Below are 27,807 nucleotides of genomic sequence, written 5' to 3'. Positions count from 1 at the left end.
GCATTTCAATCATCAGTGTAAGAGTCAAAACAGTATTCGAAATCTCTCTGAAGGGACATTTTAGAGACAATTTGACAGATTAGTGTTGCTAAATGACCCACATCTTTACTTTTAAATTCATTTTGCTTTAATTGGACCATAAGGGATTATTCAAAACAAGGAGCCACTTCATACTGAAATAAATCTTGGAACGGTAATAAATTAAAGTTTGCTCTCTGACAGGACATTACTGTGTTTTGACCCATAACAGCCCTACTGAGTTAAGGGGCTGATACACTGTTACCCATAAAGTTGGAATAAAACATTTTACCTCTTGTCAAGAAATGATAGTGAAAATCTGATTTATCCCTGATAGATGAAGGGTAACTGGGACTCAATATGTAACCACTGCACCTGGTCAGATGTGATTAATGATATGTATACGAGGGGGGGCTGAAAAGTTCATAGCCTGACTAAGAAAGAATTATTCCACAGCAATGAAACTTGGCATTCTTTAAATTCAACCTCTCCTGATGCTAATTGCATGGCTTCCTTCCAGACAAACCCACACTGATTAAATAATTTAGGACTTTGAAAAGCAGTACCAGAGACATTTCGTGAACCATTCGTGGCACCGTGGTCTTATCAAATGTCTGCAGAAAAAGGGGTTAGCCCCCAAGGACATTCATGCTGACATGGTTGCTATAGGGCACAGGTGTCAAACATGCGGCCCGGGGGCCAAATCTGGCCCTCTAAAGGGTCCAGTCTGGCCCCTGGGAAGAACCTGTAAAATGCAAAAATTACACTGAAGATATTGATCATTTTAGTTCGGGTTCCACATACAGACCAATTTAATCCGCAGTGGGTCAGATCAGTAAAATACTAGCATAATAACCTATAAATACTCACTACTCCAAGTTTTTCTCTTTGTAAATATAAACATTTTCAGGCCATTTTACTGTATTTACACAAAAACAAACTACCATCTCACAAAAATGCGAATAACCTGAACACATATGAACATTTTGATATGTCTGAAGTGTTTACCAAGTTTACCGGTATTCTGCCTGTTATTAAATATTTTGTGTATTTGTAGATCTACTGTGATCTGTAAGTTTATACATGTAAATGATGTAGAGAAATTACAGTTTGTTCATGTTATTCACATTGTTTTAAAGGATAGTTGGTAGATGTAAACATTTTTATTGTTTAATTTTACATTTTTTCACCCTAAAACATAGAGGAAAGTCTGGAGTTGACATTATTTATATATTATTATGTTATTATTTCACTGGTCTGGCCCACTTCAGATCAAATTTGGCTTAATGTGGCCCCTGAACTTACATGAGTTTGACATCCCTGCTATAGGGGATGATGCTCCAGCTTTATCAGCTGTGCAAAACTGGGAAGCTGAATTCAAGAGGGGTAGGGAGAATGAGGGAGGGGTGAAAAGCAAGAATCTTCATGAAATGTCTGTAGTACTACTTTTCAAAGTCCTAAATTATTTATCCAGCGTGGGTTTATCTGGAAGGAAACCAAGCAGTTAGTATCAGGAAAGGTTGAATTTAATGTATGCCAAGTTTCATTGCTGTGCAATAACTCCTTCTTAGTCAGGCTATAAACTTTTCAGCCACCCCCCCCCCCCCCCCCCCCCCGTAAATAGGAATAAATAGAGAAATGTGTCTGAAAGCAACATTATTCCAACTTTATGGACAACATTTGTTTATGTTCAGAAACACTTATTTTATTTATTTCACTTATCTGCTCCCATGGAAATCCTGATATTGAAGTTGCACTCCAGTTTTGTAGAAAATAATACTAACACTAAATACTACTACTACTACTACTACTACTACTACTACTACTACTACTAATAATAATAATAATAATAATAATAATAATAATAACAATAATAATAATAATGAAGTAATTTTTTGAATAACAAAACATCTATATCGTCATCAATTTAACCATAATGAGTTTCTTTAATGGCTATATTTGAAATATGTAGAGAAAAGATATACTGCTACTTAAGATATACTTAAGTAGCAAACGAAGAAGAAACATCTAAAACAGAAGAACAAAAATACGACGAAGAAGAAAATCACTGCTATTTCAGATTATTTCGACAAATTCATCAAATTCATTCGATTCAAAATGTGTCCTTTGAAGGACACAAATATAGATACTAAGTAAAGTCTTGTAGTTACAGTAGAATATCAGGTAAAAGTTTTACTGACCCTCTGACATGTGATTCGGAGTCACAAGCTCCACAGGTAGAGGATGCTTTACGGAAATCTCGCGACTTGTCAAAAGCGTCATAACTTCACCTGAGCCGGGCTGTTTCGGACCACTAACCTCCTGACAGACTCCCTCGCAGGTCCTCATTCATACCCCCTGTCCTTCATGGCTGTGGTCTGGAGTTAAAGTCTCTCCTAAACTCCTCTGCCTCTGAATGACACCGACTCATCCCGGGTCCCATGTCCACCGTCTCACAGCCCGCTTCCTGTTTTCTACGCGTGCACGGTTACACATGCGCACTGACGAGTTGAGGAAGCGCATCATTGTTCTATGAAACCAAAGTCAAAGCCAGACTGTAGTTCTGTGGAACAGGACAACCACAACACAGGCTCTGTCATCATCTGGCAACTACTGGCTGACATTCCACAGTGTAGAGTGTAATTAATCGGCTTTAGACGTGAAAATGTGTCACATGATGATTTAAATAAGTAATTCACTTTCCGAGAAACACAGTGGAGATAAATAAATCTTATTTTATCTCATTTTATCGATTTTCCCTTAAAGTTTGTTTTTGTTGTAATAATTCATACTAGCCTGTAGATGGCAGTAATTGACAAGGTGAGCAACAGACTGTTTTTTTTTTTAATGTTTTTCAGCCTTGGGGTCGGGACCCCACATGGGGTCGCCTGAAATTCAAATAGGGTCGCCTGAAATTTCTAGTAATTGATAAAAATAAAAACTTACCAAAAAAAATATATGGTGTGTTGACAGAGACAATCACAATCCATAGCAGACAAACTGTGAAGCTGAAACTGAAGCACTGTGGTTCTGTTTATCTGTCAAATGTTCATTGTAGTCGGTTTCAGATGCTGCAGCTCTTTCATAATTCATAGTTTGAGTTATGGTTTGTTCAGTATTAATTGTCAGCCTTGTAAATCCAAGCTGGACTGACTGTACATATCCTGACCAAGGGAAATAAAATTCTCCTTTTGTGCAGTAATCTACACCTGGCTTTACTGCCTCCGTCCATAATAATATACATTATATAGACTAAATGTCGTCTAAAATGAACATTTATTTGCAACATAGTGTAGCAAACTATTACATGATCAAAAACAAATTCATTTTAGCAAAAAAAAATTTTGAATGTCTGGGGTCACCAGAAATTTATGATGTTAAAATGGGGTCACGAGCCAAAAAAAGTTGGGAACCACTGATCTAACGATTAGCTTTGTCCAGAAATAATACTTTTTCCCCCAAACCTTATTTATTCTTAATTACTTTCAAAAAAAGTCCATAGAGACATCCTAATTTTTCAGACTGAGCATTAACAGCATATTTGTATAGATCTGTATTTGTATAAAACAGTATACATGTAAAATAAATAAATAAATAAATAAATAAATAAATAATAAAGTAAGTAACTAAAATAAAAGTCAGAGGTCTAATCAGGAATCAGTACATTCAAATTGTTATATACAGTCAAGGCTTGTTTGGTTTTGACACAATACAGTTTTTTGTTTTTGTTTTTTTTTTAAGTTTATCTCATATAAACTAAGAACATAAGAACAGTGGATGCTTATGAATCTGCATCTGTGGATAAACTGTTTGGCCATAATAATTAAATTGTTAAATGTCATTTCTCGTTTTTTGTTTTGATGCCTTTATATTCCAGCTTGGGCGACTGAGTGTCCTTTTAGGATATCCAGTCTTGAAATGCTTCCCCAAACACTCTGGTGTAAGTGCAGCAAAAAAAAAGTGTTCTAAAGTTTCAGTGTCAGAGTCACAAAAACACAGTTATTTTTCTCCATACTGAATCTTTGTCTCAGAAACTCATTACAAGGACAGATATCATTTAAGGTTTTAAAATGTCTTTCTTTAGCTTTTAGTGATATGGGTAGTGTAGGGTATCTGGTTCTGATCCTGACTATAATCTCTTTAGGATAATATTTTTTTTTCTATTTAATGATAAAGGGAAGAGATTGGATGTGAGGGCACCACGTATGAATTTGTTAGTACATTTTTCATCCATAAAATTAATATCATCTATAAAAAGTGACAGGATCCTGGGTATTCTGTTGTCATGAATCAACCTTCCTTTTACCATGTTACCTTGTGGAATCGCTTTGATCACCAATGAGTATTGCTGTTTAGTAAACAGACTGTAAGTCATAGGTGCCGTATACAGTCCAATTTGATTGCACGTGAGCGGGATCAGTAAAATAATAACACATTTATCATATATATTCAATTTCTAATTTCTAAGCAACAGAAAATTTGCTGCTTCATTCAGATTGAAAAAGTATTTATATAATGAGACATTGTCACCCAATTTTATCCTGTTTTGCAGACAGAAAAACTCAATTTTTTTTTTTATAGTTTGTGTGAAACATTGAGGAATCTTTCATTTCACTAAATTGTCTGATCCACTTTCTAAAATGCAGCATTGTAACATAACACAATCTAAATCAGATTCTATTCCATGATATACATATGTATGACTGATAGGTATACACATCATGTACCCATGATGCATGAGGAATGCCAATGAAAACAAAGCTAGAGAAGCATTTAGTAGTTTTTTTAATAGTATAAAAAATACCACATTTTCAGTGTACAAAATTTTGTAGAGCAGCAAAAGGAACCAAAAATCACAATATTATTTTTCAGACTCTTAACAGCTGAATGAAATCAAAACCACTTACACTATAGGCTATAATCAAAATAAATTTGATTTTTTTCAACAGATTTCAGATTTTTTCAGGCACATTAGCAGCCATAGTATGCTCTGATTCCAATGACCATATAAAGCTGAGTGTAGTTTGGTAAAATACTGTCTAATTGTAAGAGAACTTTCTTCATAATGTACAGTATCTATTTTTTTGGCCAGTCCATGTAAACTTGTCATAACCAAAACACACATATATATATATATATATATATATATATATATATATATATATATATATATATATATATATATATATATATATATATATATATATATGAATAAAAGATAGCAAAAAGCGCTTTTAAAAAACCAGGCCAAGAACTTATAATGCATTTTCTAACACCTTATAAACACTATTCAATGAATTAAGATCTTCATTGTTTAATAAGACAGTATAATTAGTGAAATCTGAAATCAATAAAAGGTGCTGTACAATGTTTTCACTTTCTCTGAACTTTCCAAGCTTAACAGTCTGTTAAGAACAAAAGCAAGCTGAGGTTATTTGCTTTAAGGTTAATTTGGTGAAAACCCCTTGACAAGGAGATTTTATGGTTGCATAGGTTGTCCTTGCATTGACATGGTCTCTCCACTGTTCAACGTGCAGCATTCAGTTAGAACACCTCAGACCACAAGACATTAAAACTCCCTGATTAAACCAGTCAAACTCTTATTAGTGACAGGATGCCAGATGGCTGCTCTATGCAGTGATAAGTGCCAATTATATCAACTTCCATATTCAACAGTATCTTTATGAAGGAAGCACAATAGTAATGTAAGCTTATCACACTCTGTATGTATTCATTTATAATGACATGTTTACATCTGGTTAGGACATGTATGTTTTAGACAAACTCTGCCACCTCTTATGACTTGTTCAAGTAAACTGGTATTAAATCCTAGAGGTATTTTAAACTGTGATATTTCAAGGCGAAGTTTAAGGCAGTATTGATCATAACGGCACACAGTGCTATTATACACATCAGAGCTGAGGTCATTTTAATTCCAATATAAAGTGCAAACGCAAACTGCAATCCCTTCACCGTGACAGAGAGAAGACAATAAATCTTATCTGATTTTCCCATTTTTTAGTAAAAAATAAACCGATTGTACTGTATATTTGAAAAAAACTTGCTAAAGTCACTCAGTAGAAAGTGAAGTGAGCATCAACCTGCAATAGAATCAAACAAAAAACACAAACCCATCACTTGAGGTTCTAACTAATATGGCCTTGATAAAATGTTATTTATATTATAAATTTACTGTAGTCTTAAACATTACATTTGGCATTTTACAATAAATAAAGTCAGTGTGGTAACTGATCCATCTGTAAATTCAACTGTGATATGAGAAAGTGTTATCAGTGATAGAAGAGAGTGCTCCTGTATTTACCCACACAGACATGGGGAGAACATGTAAGCTGCCGTGCAACACTGGAACCAAGCCCAGGACCTTGTTGCTGTGAGGTGCCAGTGCTAACCACTGCACCACCGTAACGCCCCAGAAACAGAACAATAGAGCGTCTTAATGTGTGTTTTACATTTATCCAAGACCATGCTGTGGCTGTCCCTTGAATACAAAATGTAGTAAAACACTATGATAAAACTATTCCAAAAAGATTTTATCCGCAATCAACCTACAATTTTAAGGAAGAGGACCAAAAAGTCATGCTTTGGCAGCATTTTGATTGTCTATAAAGCAGTTATGGAGCAGCATCTGTTGAGTTAAATATTGCTACGTCCCAAATCGTCATGTGTAAAGCTAGCTCTATTTTATATAATTTATTAAATAAGTCTCCAGCATCAATGTGACAACTGCCTACATTTCAGAGGTAAGATATGAAAGTGCTGTGTTTTCCTCCCACTGAGGTTATCACTATAAAGGCTTATGTTTGTTTCAGTAGTATTCGTTGGTTTCAGTAGCCTCACCAAGTATGTCAGGTGGCTGTTTTTATTTCAATGGCTCCTCCTTCCCTCATAATCATTCCTGTTCATCTTACTCATCAAACACTTGTTTGTGACTGACTCGAGGTACAAGCAGCAGAAGCAGAACACTCCAACTGTCTACCCATTAGGTGTCATCTGCCCTTTTCCCTTCTTTCATCATTTCTCTACCTTCAGAGTGGCACAGACCATCACATTAGCACAGACGTGTTTGTTATAATCCTTACTAACTTCATTGTGTTTGGCAAGAATGAACCCAAAACATTCTGTATGAGTTCATGCTCAGACAGTAGAGTGGTTCTCCGTCTTCTCTGAAGAGGTGAGGTCCAGCAGAGCCAGCCTTGGACTGTTCTTATTTCCATTTGCAGCTGAACCCTCAAAGCCTTGGTCCTGTCCTGAGTTGCCAGACTCCATATCAGGATAAATGACAAGGAAACAGGCAGTGAGGAATCCCAGGAAGGAGCCCCCAGAAGCCACTATAGGGATGACACGAACACTGCCAACTGCCTCAACCACAGACCCAAGGGCTGATGCAACCAGAATCTGGCTGATATAAACCTGGAAAAACAACATACAGTCATGCAGCACAATAACATTTTGATGTCAAAATATATGCAGCCAATTTAGCTTCAATTAAGCTTTCCACAGTTGGTTTAGACGATGCTAATGTGTGAAATTTACATTGTAAAAAAGAAAAAAAAAGAAAATGTGATATTGTTTATGTGAAACTTCAAAACGTCCGATATTTGGCAGATCTCAGCATAACACCACCACTTTTAAACTGACTCATAGCACCATCTACAGTTGTGAAAGGCAAATTACAATTATGCAAAGACATTTTTTTTTTACTTTGTAGAATGTTTTTTGTAATTATAAAATATGGTGTTGGTGTTTCTGAAGGATGATGTATTAGATGTATATATTTATTTGATAGGTAGATTTTGTGTTTGTTAGTGAATTGCAGGGCATTACTAAAACATGTCTTTTTTTTTTCTTTTTAAGTTTGAGCAGGGAATTAGCTCCATTAAAATGCAACCTGTAGAATGATGTCAGATTAAAGTTAGGAGATGAAAATACATGTAGTTGGATCATAAAGTGAAAGGTGTGAGCGCTCACCTGACAGGTTAAGATGGCGCAGTCAATACCAAAACCTCTGCGTGTGTTTGCTGGACTGTGATGAACATACTGAGGAACAATAGAACACAGATTATGACTACAACTGCATATTGTTCCACGACTCACATATATTTACTGAAGAACAAGTTTTGATATGTACCTCTTTCATTTCATGGTATTGCCCAAGTAGCGCATAGGGACAATATGAGATACTCATGGACACGATGCCCATGCTGCTGATCATCACCATGGCTACATAGACATTTGGAAAGATTGCCATCACAGCTGTGCCTAAGGACAGAGGGAACAGAAGTTATTTTAGTGTGGTTTTCACACAGTTGACTCTATTGATCTACACACTATGCAATAATCCACTCCAGCCGCAGTTACTGACCTACTGAGAATCCGAGTGTTCCAACAATGTAGACGGCCTTAATGCTCAAGTCGAAATTATCCAAGTACTTCTGAAGGATTGCTGGAAAGAAGGATGAGATTAAGTGAGATTATGTAGGAAAGTACAATAGTTAAGTTATTTACTGAACTCTACAAGAGCTTTACCTGAGCATACAGCAGCAGTAGCAGCATGGACCACCAGTCCCCAGCAGCCCATCTGTACCCCTCTGTGATAATTTTGAAGCTCTGTGGAATTGGCTGGTGCCTGAGAAAAGAGAATCAGACATGCTGTAATAATTATGAGATAATTGTGTTTTTCATCTGCAGTTGGCATGTGACTGTTTGTGCGGCATGCTGTTTTCTGTGCAAATGACTCAGTTGAATGTTTCTGTGCATCTGACACCCTCAATTACTCCAGCTTTCGATGTCTTCTGCCAAAACTGCTAAATGATGGTAGGAGGTACGTGTTTGTGCACGTGTTTACCGTGGGGTCTCCATGGTAGATGACTTGTCCCATGAAGTCTGTGTAAAACACTGCTTCAGCTATTATAGAGAACCATGTGACCAGGTGACACACACACAGTCTCCATAGCTGCTTTGGCATCTGAGGACAAAATTAGGTAAAGTAATGAAGATGAAGATGGAGAAAATATTTCGCAGATAAAAACGGCAGGTTTGATGTTTTTTTTGTACTGTCTTTGCCATTTCCTGATGTTAGTGTTGTGTAGTGCAACAGTAAAAAGAAAACAAAATGACACTGACGTTGTGAAAATTTCCCATGTTGCTCACCTTCATCATGGACTGCCAAAGCAGTCGGACAGTTGTGCCCTGGTCAGGCCCCTGACCTTCACTGCTAGAGCCGTCAGATGATAAACTGCTGACTGACAGCTGCAACTCACGCCTCTCTGCATGCTTCTGGAGGTCACTCAGATCATTCAGACTGCGAGACGTGGTGATTCGCCGAGGGCTTGCTGGTGTAGCTCGTCGAAGTCTGTGGCGTTGTGATCCTACCCGTCCATAGTAAGAAAAAGTGAAGGAGGGCTGGGGAAGGAAGGAGTAAGAAAGAATTTTTATATTAGCAAATAAACTAAAGTGTACACTGAATCACAATGTGATTAACATTAGGATAACTTAAGAAATGAACTTGTACCTGTCTGTAGAATGTATGAGGGTGTGGCCGTTTGGCTACTGAGGTACTGGTGGGGCGGCTTCCCAACTTGGGGGTGGGATGGCTTTTCATTACATTGGAACTGTTAGAGCAGCCAGTATTGACACCATTGGTAGCCTTGGTCTGCTAGGGCAGAAATGAAACAGGGAAATGAGCATATATCTGAAACAAATGCAAAGGTTTTGAAAAGTTTAATACTGTTCCTCATGCAAAAATAGGCTTATTATTAAAAATCCTTAAAATCCCTAATTCAAGTTAACATTTATAAAAGCAATAAAATGTCTCATAACCTATCAAACATTTCATGCTAAGGCAAGTGATCACAACAGTAGTGGGACATTTCTGAGTACATGAACTTTATATCACCTGTACTTGGCTGTTGTTTGAATCAGACCCAGTTGTGAGGGGAAGAGAAGAAGGACTGTTTGTTGGAGCCTTAAGCTCTGGAAATGCTACATTTTTAGGTTGTAGATCCTGCATCCCATCAGGAACAGTAGTTGAATCTCCAGGAGGGGGAGCAGGAAGAAAAGAGGATTCAGTGCTGTGGTCTGATGGCTTGAAAATATCTTCCGCCTGTGTTTCTGGTAGAAAGTGATGCGACTCTGGCAAGAAAAGCTGACCATCCGGATGAAGATCAGGATCTAACTCAATTGCAGCATCTGGCATTGCTAAAACTGAATCACTTTTACTCCGGATTCTGTCCACAGCCAGGAAGTCCATTTCCCCTTCTTCCCTATCTGATTCGTTGTCCTCTCTGGATGAAGCCTGAGCAACAGCGTCCTCCTCTGCAATTACATCAAGAAGCGGTGGTGTGTGGCTAACAGGCCGAAAAGACAACTGGCTGGTAGACTCTCCACTTCCTGTAGTTTTAGACTGGTGGGACAGGATGAGGGGTTGCTCAGGTATACTGAACATGTGCAGTGTGACTGAAACTATGAAGATGATGCCTGCAAACAAGAAAAGGACCTGTTCCTGTGACTTAAATGCACGACCAATAGCTGTACCAGTCCAGTCTAGACCACCCAGCATGTAACCCACTGCTCCACCCAGCCCTAGAGGAACACAGAAAGAAAAAGACACACATGTCTAAACGTGAAATTTGTAATTAACACGAACACTTACAATGAATCAGTGACACTACTGTCCAGACAAGACAGTGGGAATGTTTGTGTCCTACCAGCAGAGAAAGCATGAATATTCAGGGCCATATCTTGCTCCTCAGTATCAGCGACATCAAGAAGGTAAGCTCTGATTGGTCCTTCAGATGCATCAGCACAAAAGTCCAGCACTACTACACCGAAGACAGTGAGGACTATGCCAATTGTCTGGCTGCCAGGGCTGTCACCTATGGAAAGACCTGAAAAAACACCACAAAACATTTTCTTGAGCTACTAAAGTATGCTTTGTAAATTGTTAGTGCTGATCATATTTGCAACATTCTGTTCACCTATTAATGAGCCATTTAAAAAGAGCGCTACTCCCATCAGTACGCCCACACACAGAACCAGTATGAACGGTCGTCTCCGACCCCATCGCAGAGTGCAGCGGTCACTTGCTGAACCAATCAGAGGTGTGAAGATGAGGCCCAGGATGGGACTCAGGAACCAGGTTAAACTGTAATATTGCTCAGGAAGACCTGGGAAAACACAGACAGAAAAAGTACTCACAATCACAGTATAATATTAACATCAGCACTGCAAAGCTATAATTCTGTTTTGTCTCTTAACTGACTGTGTGTTTATTCTAGTGCCTGTTTATTCTGCTTTTTAGTCCTATAATTAAAATTTCCCCATTATGGTCATAAGATACTGCATACTGCTTTTAGTATTAATTCTAAATTATTAGGACTAAACTACTACGAGTCATATGTGGTGAGCAATATCTTTAAATGAAGTAGTAAACTCTGATCATGTTCACTTGGACCAAAACTGACTTAAATGTGAAATGGCAGAAAGCTAGACAGGGAATCTTTATTTGTTCTCACACAGAACTTTCCCATGTTCCATATACAGTAAAAGCACAACTCAGCTCAGCCTCTGCATACCACCGCATGGCTGAAAAAGCACAAGCACTCCTGTGTAGCTTCCTCTACCAACAACTTTTCGAGTGGCAGGAACAAGATAATGAGGTAGCCTGTTACAACAGCACAGGCAGAAATATGCACCAACCAGCCAGGAAAGTGGTGAAATCACCTTCACTTGACCCTGTCAGAACAAGACAAAGCTGCACTTGAACTTAGAAACAATCATTTTCTATTACTTTCTAAAACCAGTGGTATATGATGATTTTCACTGGACTATTTTGGCCCAGTTATATGGTATATAAGACTGATATGAATCAATACCACTGGATCAGTTACAGAGAGGGAACTGTTTCTGGGAAGTTTCCTTATTTCTCACTCTTTTAGTTTTTGTAAATGTCTCATGGATTTAAAGGCAGTCAAATGCCTGGGTAACATGAGTGGTTCTCACGGGAAAAAAATATTTTACCCATGTTGCTGTGCTCCTACATTCCCTCTCCCTTGAGTCAACAAAACACCAGATGAACTACAACTATAGAAGAACTATAGTTATTAGGTCTTCTTGAGTGTTTCTGAGAGAGTAGAAGTATACATCAATCTGTATGAAGATATATACAATCAAGTTTCATAACCCAAATCAAATCTATTTTGCTCACAGACAACTAAAAGAGGAACTGCAGCAATGTTTGGTCAAGCATGAAAACCCTGGGGAATTTGTAAGCTAAACCCAGTTCAGCCTCGTCAAAACACACTTGATGCTTCAGCCGTTAAAACACCATCAAAACTGGTAGAACTTTCATTTGACAATCAATATCCCATATAAACACACAGCAGATGACAGTAAATCAAAAGATTTCATTGATGTCACACGCACCATTTCATCAGTGATTACTCAAGCAAGTTTAGAAAATATGGTGCAATGTTACAAATACAAGGTTTGAAGCATTTTTCAAAAAAATATCACAAACAGGGAGGAACGGTGAGACAGAAATGTGCTTTGTCAGACATTCTTGTCATACCTAGTGAGGAAAAAATGCTTTTGTTCCATTTCTGCCATGGTGGCAAACCTGACATCAAACTGCATAGCCCCAGGCTGGCTACTGCTGGGCACACAGGATACAGTGTGCAACCAGGGCAATCAATAGGTTCAGTCTGACTAGTGAAATGACAGCCAACTCTCACTAGGTTTCAATAATGCTTGCAGTTGAAATTCAGAATGATGGACATGTTTTCCCTTGTACAGTTAGAGCATCCTTGTTAAAAACAACAGATGAAAAGGAACTGAAAAGAAGACGCTCATTGCTAGAACTGAGAGGCTTCCTAAACTTGACTTGTCTAGTCTTGTTAGTCAACAAACTAACCAGAGTTAATATGACAGTGGTGTTTAACCATTAGTGTATGCAAATAATATACAGAGGTGGTTACTGATCTACAAGCAAAATGCTTGTATATATATATATATAAGCATTACAGAACTAACAACCAAGAAAGAAAGATCAAGTGCTACTTGGCTTTAGATTTCTTAATTAATCAGAGAGCGGGTATTAGTCTGTATGCTTACTAGAATGGGTGAAATACAGAGACTGAATTTCCCAATTTGAATTATAAATAGTGGTCATAGTTCATCTTCATAGTTAAAGTTTAATCTTAACCCTTAGTCATAAGGACTGTGAGCTACCAGTTCTACATCAAAAAAGTCTGCACATTATAATACATTCACTTTTCAGACTCTCTCTGCTATAAGACTTGTAAATCTTTCATATAAATATACATAAAGCTTTGTATAATGCTTTATCATACATCTTAAAAATATTAGCTTACAAACTTTTGTGTTTTGTTTTCCAATAAATCTAATCCAAGTTATTTTAATCTCTGAAAGAGAAAATTCCCCCCATAAATGTATAGCAGAGTAATCTAATATCCTAAGTACATCATAAACAAGGCGATGATGCCACAATTAACATAATTTTAATTACTATTCATTTATACCACCATAACAATAATTGATGGCTGAGGAACAGAGAACAGGAACAGTAGTTTATCAGTCTCTGCGTGCATCTCCTTACCTATTTGCAGCAGGACCGGTGTCACAAGGGCAGTTTCCATGGCATAGCAGAACTCCCGGCCAAACATCACTGCCCCGTGCATAACCCATCGATACAAAGGAATATGCAGGCGTCTGCAGTCCACCTCATCATCTTCATTCTCACTCTCTTCTGTCTGTTCATTAAAACTCCTCTTCTCCAGAGGACCTGAAGCCTCCTTCTCTGCTTCACCTTCCATGGCAGTTTGGTTTGATTTCAGACCGAACATTTATTCTGCTGAATGGTTGGTAGCATACATTTACTTTACATTGACAATATGTTATGATATGATTACAGAATGTGTAATGCTAATGGTATAGATCTTAATCACTCACTCTGTAAAAAACATCAAAAATATCCAGTTTGGTTAATCATGGAGCATCTCTGTTAGACAGGAAGCCTCGGGATTGTGATCCATATAGACCAAAACAGTCACAAATAGCTGAGGAGGAGGCATGGATCGTTATTAGAATAAGTCAAATACATGCCCAAAATTCACAAAGAAAAAAATCATGCATTTCTAGGCATTTTATCCTGTGGCCTTCATAACAAAATACGACCTCAGTAGCTCACCAGTAAAATGGCTGGATTTCCTACAGTGGCTTGCAGCATTTAAAAAAATGCAGGAATAGATAGTAGTCCTGGCCAGCTCAAGAGGTATGTAGAAGGAGGAGTAAAAGAGGTGGGAGGAGGGAGTCCTGTGATATTTGAGTTGTGGCGTCCTGTAGCTGAGTTAGTGATAAGTTTGCGTTGTTGATTTGTACAGGTCTGTGGCTGTGTTTGCTGTGGCCAGGAATGCATGAGTTGGTTTGTGTATGTGCAGGTTTTGGATTGTGCAAGATTTACAAAGGTCCCAATGTGTGTATGTGAGAGCACTTCTGAGTAAGTCAGTGACGAAACACATGGACACTCCAAGGCAAAGAGGCATTTAGTCACACAGCAACCTGTAGAAAAACAGACACTGGTTAGACAGTAAAGTCCTATTACTAGGCAGCTGGTTTCAACAGAAAACTCTTTATCTTTTCCATAAAAGAAAAAAAAAAATTACAATAAAAATGTAGAGATACACAATTATGCTTCAGATCAAAAATAGCCAAGTAATCGGGACAGATACCAGAAAGCTCCCATGTGTGCCAGTGTGTTCCAGCTGGGTCCAAAATAGGAAACTAAAATTCACTTAGCTATAAAAAGATACTCTTTACTCACTTTCAACAAATGTGAACATCAAGCCTTCATGCTTTTACACATAACTAATGGCTTACAGAAGGGATGGGCATCAAAAAAGAGAAAACAAGCAAGGATGAAATCACTTATGCCACACCTTTACTATATGACAGTACATATTACAAAACTTCTCATACAAGTCCAGTGACATCAAATGTAATCTATGTACTATGTCAATACCCCGCCTTGATTTCAGGGGTCTGAAAACAAAAAAAAAGCACATTAAGAAATTCTCCTTCATTTCAACACCTCAGTTATTGCGTAAGTGAAGCTCATGTAAATCCTGTCTGCCTTGTAGTTAAGTAACTGTCTCCTTCAATTAATTGAAAGTGAATTGATAATTTAGGTCTATTGGTTAGTTAATCCCATGTTTTCTCACTCACCTCAAGTCTTCATTTTTTGGGGGAGGACAGGACTCCAAATAAAGTCTTTGCAGCACTAAATTCAATGTGTAAACAATGTACATTATCACTAGGCTTTATAACGTTTCAGAGGGAGCGTCCTGTGCAGCTTTGTGTTTTATGGCATTATAAAAGTAACCAGCACCGTGCCCGTCCGAATTTGCTTACCCTCACCAAGCTGAGCTGAAAATGACACAGGAATGTACCTGAACTCGGTGCTTGTTGATCCAGGCAGGACCCGTCATGTTTTAAGAGGGGGCCGCGTAGCTAAAGGTAACGGTGCCTTCACGTACCTGATCTAACACTAACACGAATAATATGAAGCAATACCTGTCATTTAAGCAACGGCACTAACAGATAATTTACAACACACGTGTATTTACGCAACTTTTGAACACATTTAACACTGACTGCGTAGTTTTAACACACGCTAAAGCAATTTGAGACATAAATGAATAAACTGACGTTAATATTTCCGGCTACTATACACCATAGCGAGTTTAGCTAACCTAATGAATTATGACAGCTAATGTTAGAAGGTTGCAAGTGAGAGAAACCTATTAAAAAAAAAAAAAACTACAAATAAAAATGAAACTCACCACGCCGTTCAGTCCGACGAGGAAACGTAAAAAACAGTCAACAATATTCATCGTTGCGATAATATAAGAATGAAACTCAGTTTGGTTTAGCATTTCGGCTAATCTAACAGGCTAAGGCGACTGACCATCCGTTTTACTACGTTCATCAATGTCACTGGTTTCCACAGTAACAAAAGAGGGCTGGTCATAAGACAGATCACGTGACGCCAGTGCACCATTCATCATCTTTTGGGTTTCCAAATGCATTATTACCGCTAATTATGAATAAAAAACATAATGATGAGGAGAATTTTGATAGAAATAAAAAGATGAAGATAAACAATACTTAAGACATTATTTAGCTTTTTATATTCTGGGAGTTTTAAAGGGAAAATACAAAGAGTTTGATCTTATTTAACCAATAAAGACCCAGTGTTACTTATGTGGCAGTTCCAAAATATTTTTTTCCTCTATATTTAACCTTTCTTAAATGATTTATCACCATTTATTATACTATAATCCTCTGCATGTTGTGGTTTTTCAGTGGAAATCATTTATTTTCCTATATTTAATTTACTGATCATGTAGATGTTCATAAAAACTCAGATTAATGTTGAATAATATTATATCAGGAACAGAAAAAACTGAAGAAAAGGTGACTTTGTCAGTGAAGATACCAATACTTGAACATGAAAACAAGCATCTCCATCCACTGTCATTAATCCAACACCATGGATTTTACTGGTGAATCAATGTTGTAGAAGACAGTGTTTCAGTACGGAGCCTCTGAATGTCTAAATGGGTCATATCTGGTGACCATGAAAAGATGATAAACTGCATTGTACACCAATTACTTTCTTGTATTGATAGGATTAGTGGTACACAAGTTATTAAACATTTTTAGATCAGTAGATACTTTTGGTTACCGGTTGGTATTTGGCTCTTTATGGGTTAAACATCCCTGAATTCCACCACTGTACATCTGATAGGGCTTTTTTTTTTACTTTGCAGCTGGAGGTTATGCTAATGCACTTAATAAAAAAACTAAAAAAAATAAATAAAAAAAATTCTACTTTAAAAAAAAAAAAAAAAAAAAAAGGAAGAAAGTTAAAGAAAAACTGTCCTACATTCACACTGTAGCGACTATCAATTCCCCAAGCAGATTTTATGTAAGTAATAATGTCTCTTTTGGTTTTCTTGTACAGGGAACAAAAAATAAGTAGAGAAATATTGCCATCTGCTGCATATAAGTGGGCACAATCCCAAATATTTTCCCATTTTTAGTGCCAGATCTTCTTAAGTGGCAAATGAGAATGTCAACAAGTAATCTAGCTGAAAAACTGTGTGTTGGAAATGTAAAGCTCTTTTTACAAGGTTATTTTTAACTGTTTAGTAAATTTCTTCAGTAGTGGACTCTTTCTATTTCTACTTCATTTTCTGTTCAGATAAAATCACATCGAAATAAAAAATGACTGTACTTACATCACATAGGTGTAGAGACTGTTTTATTATTAATGCCCACAAATCTTCAATTTTTACACGTACAGACATCTTTGAAAAAATTGTCAATTTTGCTGGCAAAAAAAATATCTGGGTGTTAAATGTATACAAGTCATGCAATTCTGAAGACTATATTTACTGAAACCAAAATGCAGGTGAATGATACACTCTAAAAAAAAAACAGTCCCATGGTTGAAAAGTTCCAAGTCCAAAGTGATAGCCTTGCTTGACATGATGAAAATGAAACTTACCTCTTGTAAGGACAGTGTTTATTCAAGTAGTTAATACAAATATGAAGAAGCTCTGTTGCAGTGTTATCACTGTCTTTGCCAATGGACCTGTCCTCCCTTAAACTGTTAATGACCCAGCTGACTGGAAGGCCTGAGCTCTTAGCACTGTGCCATTATACTCCAAGATTATCACTGGTCAACAGAAATATCAGTCACATCTTTCCTGAGGCAAATGTGACATCTCTGTAACTTTCACTTCTCTTCCTCCCACGTCGAAGGGGGATTTACACTGTTTGGTTTTTCTCCACATTGTCTTTCTGAGGTGAAGTGGGAATGCTGGCCATCATGATCATATTATTAGTGATGGCATTGGCTGTCCGTCCTGAGGCTTTGGAGCTGTGCTGCATGCTGACAATGTCACCACTTGTCTGCTCAGGCTCTGCACGACGAAAGAGATGTCTCATGGTAGCCTGGGAGGAAAAAGCAGTAAATTATTCAGTGAGCGGATGAGTAAATAAAAGAGTGAATGAGTAACAGATGGACAAATTATGGCTGAAGGAAAAAATGGATGGAGAAAGGAAGGGTCCTCAGTTTGAGAAAAGCAGGGGTTTCCAGTCTTACTTGAAAATTATTTGTAACAAAGCAGTAGACAACAGGATCCATACAGCTGTTCAGACTGCTGAGAGTGACGGTCAAGTGGTAGACTATCACATGATGAGGCATGTCAGGATAGAAGTACACCACCACCTGACAGAAAAACAGGAAGTGCAACATGCAAAGACACAGACACACACAGTTTCAGATCATAAATATGAACATTTAGGGTCACAAATAATGAGCATTAAGAGGATGTTTTAAAGCACTGTGTCCCCCATGTGTTCCCCTCACCTGTCGGATGTGGAATGGTGTAAAGCAGACAGTGAAAATGATCAGGACAGTAGTCAACAGCTGGACGGCCCTTCTTCTCCTCTCCCTGAGGAAACACATTCATTCATTTTTCATTCATTTGTTTGTTTATTTCAAGCATTGCAGAATACATGCAAATTCAAAATTCCAACAAAAATCATTCATCTATACTCGAAAAGGAGTGGGAAGAAGACAAATTTATTTAATCCCAACCCTATTCTCATCATCAAATAACTTAACATAATAACATTTTAAATACTCACTCCTGTTCTGTGACTTCAAGCCAGAACAATGACCAAAATAGGCCTATACCAAATTAGAATGAACTCATTTGACAGCATTTACATTGTATAACCCAAATGTGTGTAAAAATAGAAACAAAGTACATTCCTGGTGGTGTTAGCACAGGTAACAGTTAACCGTCAACTTACATGATAATAATTACATACCAACAATGGTAGAAACAAAAAACTATAATACCACAAGTGGTAAAGAACAGGAAGAATTACATACCAACAATGGTAAGAAAAAAAAAAAAAAATTACAATACCACTAATGGTAAAGGGCGGCACATACCACCAATGGTAAGAACAATATCAGATGGTAAAAAACAACACAGACCATCTAGATGAGGAACAACAAGCACACATTAACATATAAGACAGAATGATCTATGAAACCACCATTCTAATAGGCCATTATAACAGATCTGGAAAAAAATTAAGAAACCACTGATTTTTCCACTTTTAGTTTTGTGTTTGAGTGAAATGAAAGTTTTTCTTCATTCCATAAATCACTTACAACATTTTCCCAAATTCCAAATATAATTCTATTATTTAAAGCATGTGTTTGCAAAAAATTACAACTAGTCAAAATATTCAAAAAAGGAAAATATTCAGACTTAAGATCATGAAAAGAAAACAACTGGTCTGTTGGAAGCACCATGTGGCAAAAATGTAATCAACTCAATTTTGTTTATGACCTAAAACCATCCATATCCTTTGTGTCACAGGTTTTCATTGGGTGTCAGGCTTGAAATTTTAAAGTGGCTGCTTACTGTCTCCAGATTTAAATGTAGACTTTATACTTTATGTATAGTCGTAGAGTGTCAGAGCTGGAAATTTACAGAACACAGGCCAAGAACTCCAGCAGCGCTTGTTATACAGGCTGTATCAGAAAAAAGTAGACTCTCAGAAAAAACAACAAAAATCCAAAATGCGAAGACATTTTTAAAATCTGGTCATATATGTTTATTGACCATGGAATTCTCCCTTAATCGACACCAGTGTCCTGAGTCAGTTTTCATGCTTCAGTGAACAATGCTAATTTGAATTGTGCAAAATTTAATCTTTTGCACAAGGACATGTAAAGGTTAATATGAGATCCGTTGCCATGGATGTCAAGTTCCATTGGTCTTTTACTTACATGCATAAAACAAGAAAAAAATAATGACGTGTTAACCCCCTACCATTGATACAAAGATTTCACACATCGTTGAGAAACTGAAAATTAACAGCAAAATTTGCTCAGTGAGTCAAGATTTGGGTTTTACACTTCAGGATTTTAATTAAAGGCACACACTTCTGTTAGTCAAAGGGTTCCAGTACCTTCAGTCTTCCACATGGGTCCCGCTCCTTGCCACGCAAATTTGTCACTCACAGCATTAACCCCTTGTGTTTGGCATGATATACTCAAACCTGTTGTTAATGTGAAATCTTTGTATCGATGGTAACATGTAATTATTTTTTTTCCCTGTTTTACATATGCAAGTAAAAGACCAATGGAACTGGTCATCTATTTTTTTTTTTTTTTTTTTTTTTTTTATTTTACCTTTATTTATCTAGGAAAACCTCATTGAGATTAAAAATCTCTTTTTCAAGAGTGTCCTGGCCAAGACGGGCAGCAGTACATTAAATAGTTACATACACAGACTTTCATACATGAAACGAATACATAAAAAACACATTGTCAAGTCAAACTTTCCAAAGTCAACTTTGCAAAAAGTGCCCATGAAATGAAGACAAAGTGCATCAGGTAAAACATCTTCAGCCAGATGTCTCCCTCTCTAAGTCATTCAACATCCTCTTAAAAATGTCCAACGAAACCAGATCCTTAAGTTTCAGGTCTTTTTGTAGTTTGTTCCAGGTGAATAGGGCTGCAAACCTGACTGTCTATGGTGACAGATCTAATTTTAACCCTTACACTTCAGCGCACAAAAGACTTTTATTTTGCCCAATTCAAATTAGCGTTGTTCACTGAAGCATGAAAATTGTCCCAGGACACTGGTGTCAATCAAGGGACAATTTCATGGTCAATAAACACATATTTTCAGATTTTCAAAATGCCGTTGCATTTTGGTTTTATGTAGCTTTTTCTAAGAGTCTACTTTTTTCTTATACACCCTGTATAGAAGACATTTCAGTTAGTGGCCTTCATCAGACCCTAGTTGGTCTATATTTAGATTTAATTAAGTTGTTCTATGCTATAAGTGCTGCTGGAGTTCTTTACCTGTAGCTAGTTTTTCTCCTTCTCCTTGTGCCTTTGAAGTGGGGGAAGTTTTTCCAGAGCCTTCTATTTGGAAATTTACAGAACACAATATTTTTTCTTCTGGAGCAAGTCAGGCCAATCATTTGTTTTTATGCTTGTTCTTATATCTAAATTGGAGGTAACATCTTTGTGTTTTACCTCAGAACTAACTTATTATCCATTCATGACACCAGTCTGTATATGTATTATTTTGGGGTCTTCAGGCAACATTTAGTTTGCTATTGAAATCTCATCAGACTAAATCAACACATCATCAAAATAAATGTGACACACAGAACATGGAAACCTTTGTCTTTGAATTGTATGGAATGCAGCAAAAAACATTCAGTGTAGTTTGTGGATCAAATCCAATTCAAACGAGTCTGAGTCAAGTGTCAGTATAATTTTATCCACAGAACCATCCAGTATGTCTGTCTGTGTTGGATCAGCTTTGAGCCAGGACACTACAGACGCTTATTTTTTTTTTTTTAGAGATCTTCAAAATCAAATCAAATAATAACCACTATTGTCATTTTTGATTTGTTCTATTTATTTACCTGTTTTGAAATCTTGATGCAGAAAATAAAAATGCCTAAATATTTTTTTTTTTTCATTGGTCACTTACAGTATTTGACTTGATTACTGTAGCTAATAAAATGATTTATTTATTAAAATGCTCAACCAGTGACGTTGTACTTCTCTGTGGCCACTTTTACACAGAGATCCTGGAAAAAGGTGAAATGGTGATCCCACAGTTTTTCCACCACTGACCGATTTTTCCACAGCCAAGCCAGAGGAGTAACAGAGGTGAGAAAGGCTGGACTTTTACACAGCGGACCTGCATTCCGGAATCAAAGGGGTGGTGACGCAGCACAGCGTGTAATGTGACGTATCACTTCCATGTTTGAAATACCCTGAGCATAGCGGTGTCGGTGTTGCTAACCTCTCCAGAGTCAGCCTGTCTTTCACTGTTCCACAAATGTTAGCATGGATAGAGTCCTCCGCTCGAATTGACAACAGCTCGCGGATCTCGGCGTCTTCCCAGTTCAACATCTTTCTGGTCACACTGACATGTTTGTTTACTGTACATGGCCCATGCTCATTTTTAAATCCCCCCAGCATGGGGGTCGCCATCATCAAAACGTCACACCTTGGTTGCGGAACAAGGTTTTCCTTTTACATAGCGTTCTGGAATCATGGTTCCACCTTTATCATGGCTCTGTTACTACCTCCAGAGGCATTACAGAGCCATGACAAAGGTGGGACCAAATGACCCCACCATTTCGTTTACACAGACGTCATTCTGGAATAAAGATGAAATATTCCCGTAACAGAAGTGCTGTGTAAAAGGGGCTCGTGTTAAACTTTGAGAATACCTGCTTTGCTGCATGAGGCGGCGGTCAGCGAGGGCACACATAATCCGTACAGTGAAGACCACAATGATGACGAGTGGTAGAAAGAACTCAGTGATGGTAAGGAAGAGCAGCTTTGAGAGGCAGCAGCCTGTGTGCTGGAAAGCACTGGAAAGGAAGGAGTAGGTGACCACGATGGCAAACAGCCAGACAGAGACACACACACATTTAGCCACACTGGTATTTCGCCATCGGCGGGAAGCTTCAACCTGCAAGGTCAAAACAAAATGTGCAATTTTAGATTTACCCTGTTTTTGAAGCCAGGATATGCACAATAGTTTGTTGTGAAAGGACAGTTTAGGCTTTAGGGGAAGTCAGTAGTGAGGTCAGTACAAACCCACCTGCACTATGGCGAGGTAACGGTCGACGCATATGCAGGTCAGAAACAAGATGCTGCAGTACATGTTGACAAAGTAGCTGAAGATGTGCAGGTAGGAGCAGGTGAGGCAGCCCCCTCCACTGTAGTAGAGCAGGATACGAGTCGGCAAAGAGAGGTTCACCAAGAGATCTGTCACCGCTAAGTTAATGGTGTAGATCACTGAAGTGGTCTTTTGCTTGGTGCGGAAACAGAAAACATAAAGTGCCACCATGTTGAGCACCATGCCTACCTGGACCCCAGAATGACAAGAGGAGAGTTAGAAGTTTCAACCAAGTGCCATTGTCAGCGATTTCACAACAGTGAGAATATCCACTGCACTAAAAGAAGCCTCCTTACCAGGAATATGAAAGAGTTTATGACCATCAGAGCAATCCAGAGACCATAGAAGTCGTTGTAGAGCCCCTCATCTAAATGCGCCAGTCGCTGGAGATATGCCTCCATGCCACTTCTGTTACTGGGACTGGCTATTACCGGCAGGCTGGGAAATGAAGTGCTGTTAAAAATCCAGGACTCAGTACTGTTTAAGTCCATCATAATGGTGGTTCTGGTGATGATGACAATGGTGCGAATGGTCGCTGATGCTGCAGATGGGTCTTTTGAGTCCTAGTTTGTGTGGAAACTGCAGGACAAAAAGACAGTGTTTAAAACCAGTGATTTCAGCTTCAGTGTAAACATAATATACATTACATACTCACACACATTTGGACATTTTCTGTACTGTTCATCGGTGTCAGGCTATGAAACCATGCTATAGGTGAAAGTAAACATCCTGTACTCACCTGTCTTGGGACTATATATATAAATATATTCACAAATTCACACTTTCAAGAAGAACATCCAGTCAACACTGAGGGATACCTTAGTAGCCTCACCATCATCTGACGGATATTTACATTCTCCTCAAATATCTCTTCATCCTCTATCATATACAACCCTTTCTCCATGTCTCTGCCCTGACGTGGTCTCACTACCCTGTGTCTGACCTCAATAAGGATGCTACTGTTGGCCTGGTGAGCCAGTGGAACCATCTGATTTATTTACACTGGTTATTTGGAGTGTAACTATTTATTTGTGAATTCAGTGTGAGTTTATTTATACCAAGCTGTATTATTTCTGAATGAACTACATGTAGATTTAAACTCATACCAGCACAAATTAAAAAAAAAAAAGAAATGCATCAACTTCTATAGAGTCAAAATTTAACCCTCTGATTGCAGTTGTAAAAAGAAAAGAACATCTTAGGAGTAGTTTAACCTTGTTTAGGTCTGGACAACAAACAGTAGACAATATCTATGTCTATGTGAATTAATCATATTCTTGGAGCTCATCTGTTTATTTATCTCAAGAGAGATGGTGAATTCTTCTCATAAATGTGATGAGAGCAGAGCCAAACTGGGACAGCTACATGAATGAAGTCTGTATATGATGGACAGGACACTTTCTTCCACAGTTAATGTGTTTGTGCCATTTTATGTCTTGAATTTATTCAGCTTTTCTATAATTTTCCATCAGTTAACATTAGTTGTCTTTGATTTGGAAGATCCCAACATTTCATCTTGTCAACGTTCAGATTTTACATTTTCTCTGTGTGATAATGGATCATTTTACTGAAATTTAAACTGAAAATGTTGTTTTTATTGTGAACACTAAAGAAAGTCACTGTTTTAAGCTTGCAGATGATTTTTTTCTCCACGTTATTTTTACTACGCAAGTCAAGGCCCTTCATTTTAATATAGTTGTGGGTGTTTTTCAGGACTCTTATCTATATTTAATTAATTCACAAGTACACATGTCTGACAACAATTATATTGTTAACTACACGAATCAAACAATCAAACAAATCTGTCTGCATAAATTATGTTTGATCTTGGCTTTAGACAGTTAAGATGAACAATATATGTTTGTATGTATGTATGTGTGTGTGTGTGAGTGTGTGTGTGTGTGTCTTTGTGTAAATAGTAAATATATGAGGGTAAGCTCTACCCAGTTTCGTTGTATAGCCATTGTATAATGACAATAATTCTATTCTATTCTATTCTATTCTATTCTATTCTATTCTATTCTATTCTATTCTATTCTATTCTATTCCGTTTATATCATCTTTTGCATAAATGCACATGAATGTCAAGGCTGAAATGGGTAAAAAGATTAAAGAGAGTATGAGGGGGTGATCCCATGGGTGCACAACCAAGGTAACAGTGTATAGTTCCACATTTATATACAGTGGGAAAAACAGAAGCAGAGGGCATAATTAAGTTATACATAACATTCTGTGAAACCGAGAGGAAAAGAACTTCATATTAACACATTTTAGTTTCAAAGGGATACAGTGATGACACTACAATAACTGTTGAGTGCATAAAAATGCACTGAATTCTACAATATATACACCATAGCCTTTCAGCTGCAGGTGATAATTACAAATACACAGTACAGTGAGTTTCCCCCTGGGGTCAATAAAGTTCTGTATGTATATGTATATTTTATACTACTTAAAAAGTGACTGAAGAAGAAGTGAGATGTCAGAAACAGATGTCAATGCATAAAATGTGACTGCAGGCGTTACAGTATGTTTTATATTTCATATTTTCAAATTGCACTGATAATGTCTTCCAGTGTACAAGACAAATTGCACTTGATAAAATTAGACACCTGAAATAACCATGTGACCTTTTCCATATGGTGTTCTCAGCTCTGAGGGTAAAAATATGCAAATATGAACTATAGTCTACCTTATATGAATATTAAGACAGTAGAGGGCACTCGCTGACTGTACTACATATGGGTCAACACAGTATAGATAGAGTGAGGTGAGCTGCCTTTTTGTGACTGTTGCACGGTTCACTCACTCCACTGGAATATTAATATAAAAGCTTTAGGTTAAATGTCATTTCCTATGAAAATGTGAGATCGACTGGAGGCCTAACCCTAACCCTCTACACTGCTCTAAATCCTTTTCCAACAAATGTAGTTTAATTACTCATGTGAGCCCCCATCAGGGAAGGTTCAAGAAACTCTCGGTATTGTTCTGTGCATTCTCACAGCTCAAAACTCATCTCTCACGGCAAAAATAATCATCGAGCTGATGAAAAATGTTGTCTGTTCAGACTAATGAGAATAACATGCTCAGCTGAGGGTGAGGCATGAATAATGTGATTCATCTGCATTAACAAGACCAGTCCAGCCACAGAACATTAAGGCTACTGAGGGAAATAAATGGTGTTTCCACTGTTACATCCCCAGATATTATTCAACTTACAGGAGCTAGTTCATCATCATTAGCAACGCTAACGAGTGATGTGAGGGTCGCTCTGGGGAAATTGTGTGTTAAACTGCTTCCTCTGTTCAGAAACAAATGACAGGTAGTATATTTCAATAGTATTCGGAGGCGTTGAAAACTGGTGAGATGAGCGATAGTGGCATTCAGATCCTCACACTCAGACAGTTAGTTCTCAAATGCAGACGCTGAAAAAATGTCCTGTTATCAACTGGTGGTGATTAATTTCAATCTGTATAATTTTTTGTACACACAGTAGCAATGATGCACATTTAGTTAAAAAAAAATTGGGTTACACTCTTAAGATGCTCATTGTTGAAATGTTTCTGTAAGCCTGCAAGCATATCTATGTTCTACCGTGTATAATCCTTCAGTGCTAATTAGATTTTAAAGCTGCAAATAATAGCTGGCACTAATTGAAAACTGATTACATTCTACTATACATAATTGGGTAAAGCCTTATTTCAGTCCGAACAGATGATACAAAACCAAACTAATGCATCAGCGTTGCCGTCTTATTGTTTCTCTCCAACATCAAAGACTGTGGTGATGCAACGACTGTAAAGTGATCCTGAGAGGAGAGCAGAGGGCTCAGAGGCAGATCACAAATAACACTGTCCAAATAAATTTCTGCAGCGTGGGAGCCTCCTTTGTGTGTGTGCATGCCTAGGAATGTGACAGAAAGAAATTTAGCAACAGTCAAAGATACAGGATGGACTACTGGAAAACAGATCTCACGCTGTCCCATATCAAATTATTGGATTACTGAGAGCCCCTGAAGGCAAAAAGAACATGTTGTTTCTGTTTTAAAGTCTAATTTTAGAGGCACTTGTTCTTGTGGTTGCAATAAAAGTTCAGAGCGGCCTTTCCATGTGTAACAAATTACAAACATAACCAACCCTAACTCACTTTTGTTAAATCTATAGATGCAGTGATTATTTCTCATATAATTACAGTCTGATAATGAACTTACCTCCAGAGAATAAGATGGAAACAAGTCAATCTAGGTGGCTGACAGGACTTCTAAAAATAGATGTGACTGAGCCTTTATACTGGTCTTAATCCACAGATTCTACTCAGCCAGGTGATTCTGAATCTTTCCCAGTAAGGATGTGCTGCTTTCAGTGACCTTTGCAATCTTGTACCATCTTTTAACATGAACTTCTGCCACTTTCTTCCCTCTCTGCAGTAATTCAGGCTTTCATTATTCCAAAGAGTGTCAGTCTCGTCCCTCTTCTTCAGCTTCTCCACTCATTTCAGCAATAAACGCTCTTCTTCACAGAGGGATTCAAGAGTTATCCGTGTCATTTTTGGCACTTTCTCAGACTGTCTACTGACACTGTTTTCTTTCTAGATTTCTAAAAAAAAAAAAATCCTCAGATCCTTGTGCCTCCGTCTCTTGTTGTATATCTCACTCACTTTAATAAGTCTTCCTCCCACTCTTGTTCCCTTTCTCCTCCTATTTAGCATCATTGTCCCTCTTTCCCTCTCCCTTTACTGTCTGTCTTCCCTCCCTCTCACTCTAAATCTCCCTTCAGTTTGGTCTTCAGGCAGGAAGTCTTAGTATGTGTTTATATTCTGCTGCCACACACACATGTACACCCATACATTATATACACACACCAGTGGTGGATCCCATGGGTTTATCCGTTAGTACACTGTAAATTACACACACAGTTCATACATTTAACATATCATATTC

The 27,807-nt window shown here is 37.6% G+C and overlaps 3 protein-coding genes across 14 annotated transcripts in view; all 3 read right to left on the bottom strand.

The window, feature by feature from the left end:
- The window catches only part of LOC115435915 (DENN domain-containing protein 3-like), a 29,322-nt gene extending 26,830 nt beyond the window's left edge, over positions 1-2,492 (bottom strand). For 2 of the 4 annotated variants that reach the window (XM_030158543.1, XM_030158544.1), the window contains exon 1: positions 2,338-2,491. The gene's annotated coding sequence lies outside the window, so the exon portion shown is untranslated. Of the gene's footprint in view, positions 1-2,309 lie in introns of all 4 variants that reach the window. The other 2 variants (XM_030158542.1, XM_030158540.1) reach the window with 2 other exon arrangements.
- A 2,737-nt stretch (positions 2,493-5,229) lies between these two features.
- Positions 5,230-16,044, bottom strand: LOC115436005 (solute carrier family 45 member 4-like). 9 transcript variants are annotated; one of them, XM_030158681.1, is made up of 15 exons: positions 15,897-16,044; positions 14,246-14,616; positions 14,008-14,114; positions 13,655-13,909; positions 11,016-11,204; positions 10,746-10,925; positions 9,935-10,620; positions 9,551-9,694; positions 9,190-9,441; positions 8,885-9,004; positions 8,566-8,665; positions 8,402-8,482; positions 8,168-8,298; positions 8,008-8,076; positions 5,230-7,449 (listed from the first exon to the last, which is right to left on the bottom strand). In XM_030158681.1, exons 4-15 carry the CDS (start codon positions 13,899-13,901, stop codon positions 7,174-7,176), a joined length of 2,475 nt encoding a protein of 824 aa, XP_030014541.1. In that variant the 5' UTR covers positions 13,902-13,909; positions 14,008-14,114; positions 14,246-14,616; positions 15,897-16,044; the 3' UTR covers positions 5,230-7,173. The 9 variants fall into 9 exon arrangements, with proteins under 9 accessions (XP_030014541.1, XP_030014545.1, XP_030014543.1 ...); XM_030158685.1 differs by having other exon boundaries at positions 13,655-13,906; XM_030158683.1 differs by having other exon boundaries at positions 13,655-13,906; positions 14,008-14,616.
- A 1,319-nt stretch (positions 16,045-17,363) lies between these two features.
- On the bottom strand, positions 17,364-27,486 carry LOC115436007 (G-protein coupled receptor 20-like). The gene is made up of 7 exons (XM_030158688.1): positions 27,079-27,486; positions 23,165-23,431; positions 22,791-23,057; positions 22,414-22,658; positions 18,494-18,578; positions 18,227-18,352; positions 17,364-18,075 (listed from the first exon to the last, which is right to left on the bottom strand). The coding sequence occupies exons 2-7, from the start codon at positions 23,360-23,362 to the stop codon at positions 17,890-17,892; spliced, it is 1,107 nt and encodes a 368-aa protein (XP_030014548.1). The 5' UTR covers positions 23,363-23,431; positions 27,079-27,486; the 3' UTR covers positions 17,364-17,889.
- Between the last annotated feature and the right edge of the window lie 321 nt (positions 27,487-27,807).

The sequence above is a fragment of the Sphaeramia orbicularis genome, chromosome 16, assembly GCF_902148855.1.
Source record: "Sphaeramia orbicularis chromosome 16, fSphaOr1.1, whole genome shotgun sequence".
Taxonomy (NCBI): domain Eukaryota; kingdom Metazoa; phylum Chordata; class Actinopteri; order Kurtiformes; family Apogonidae; genus Sphaeramia; species Sphaeramia orbicularis.
Note: the sequence above shows the minus strand (reverse complement) of the source record. Positions and strands in the feature narration are given on the sequence as shown.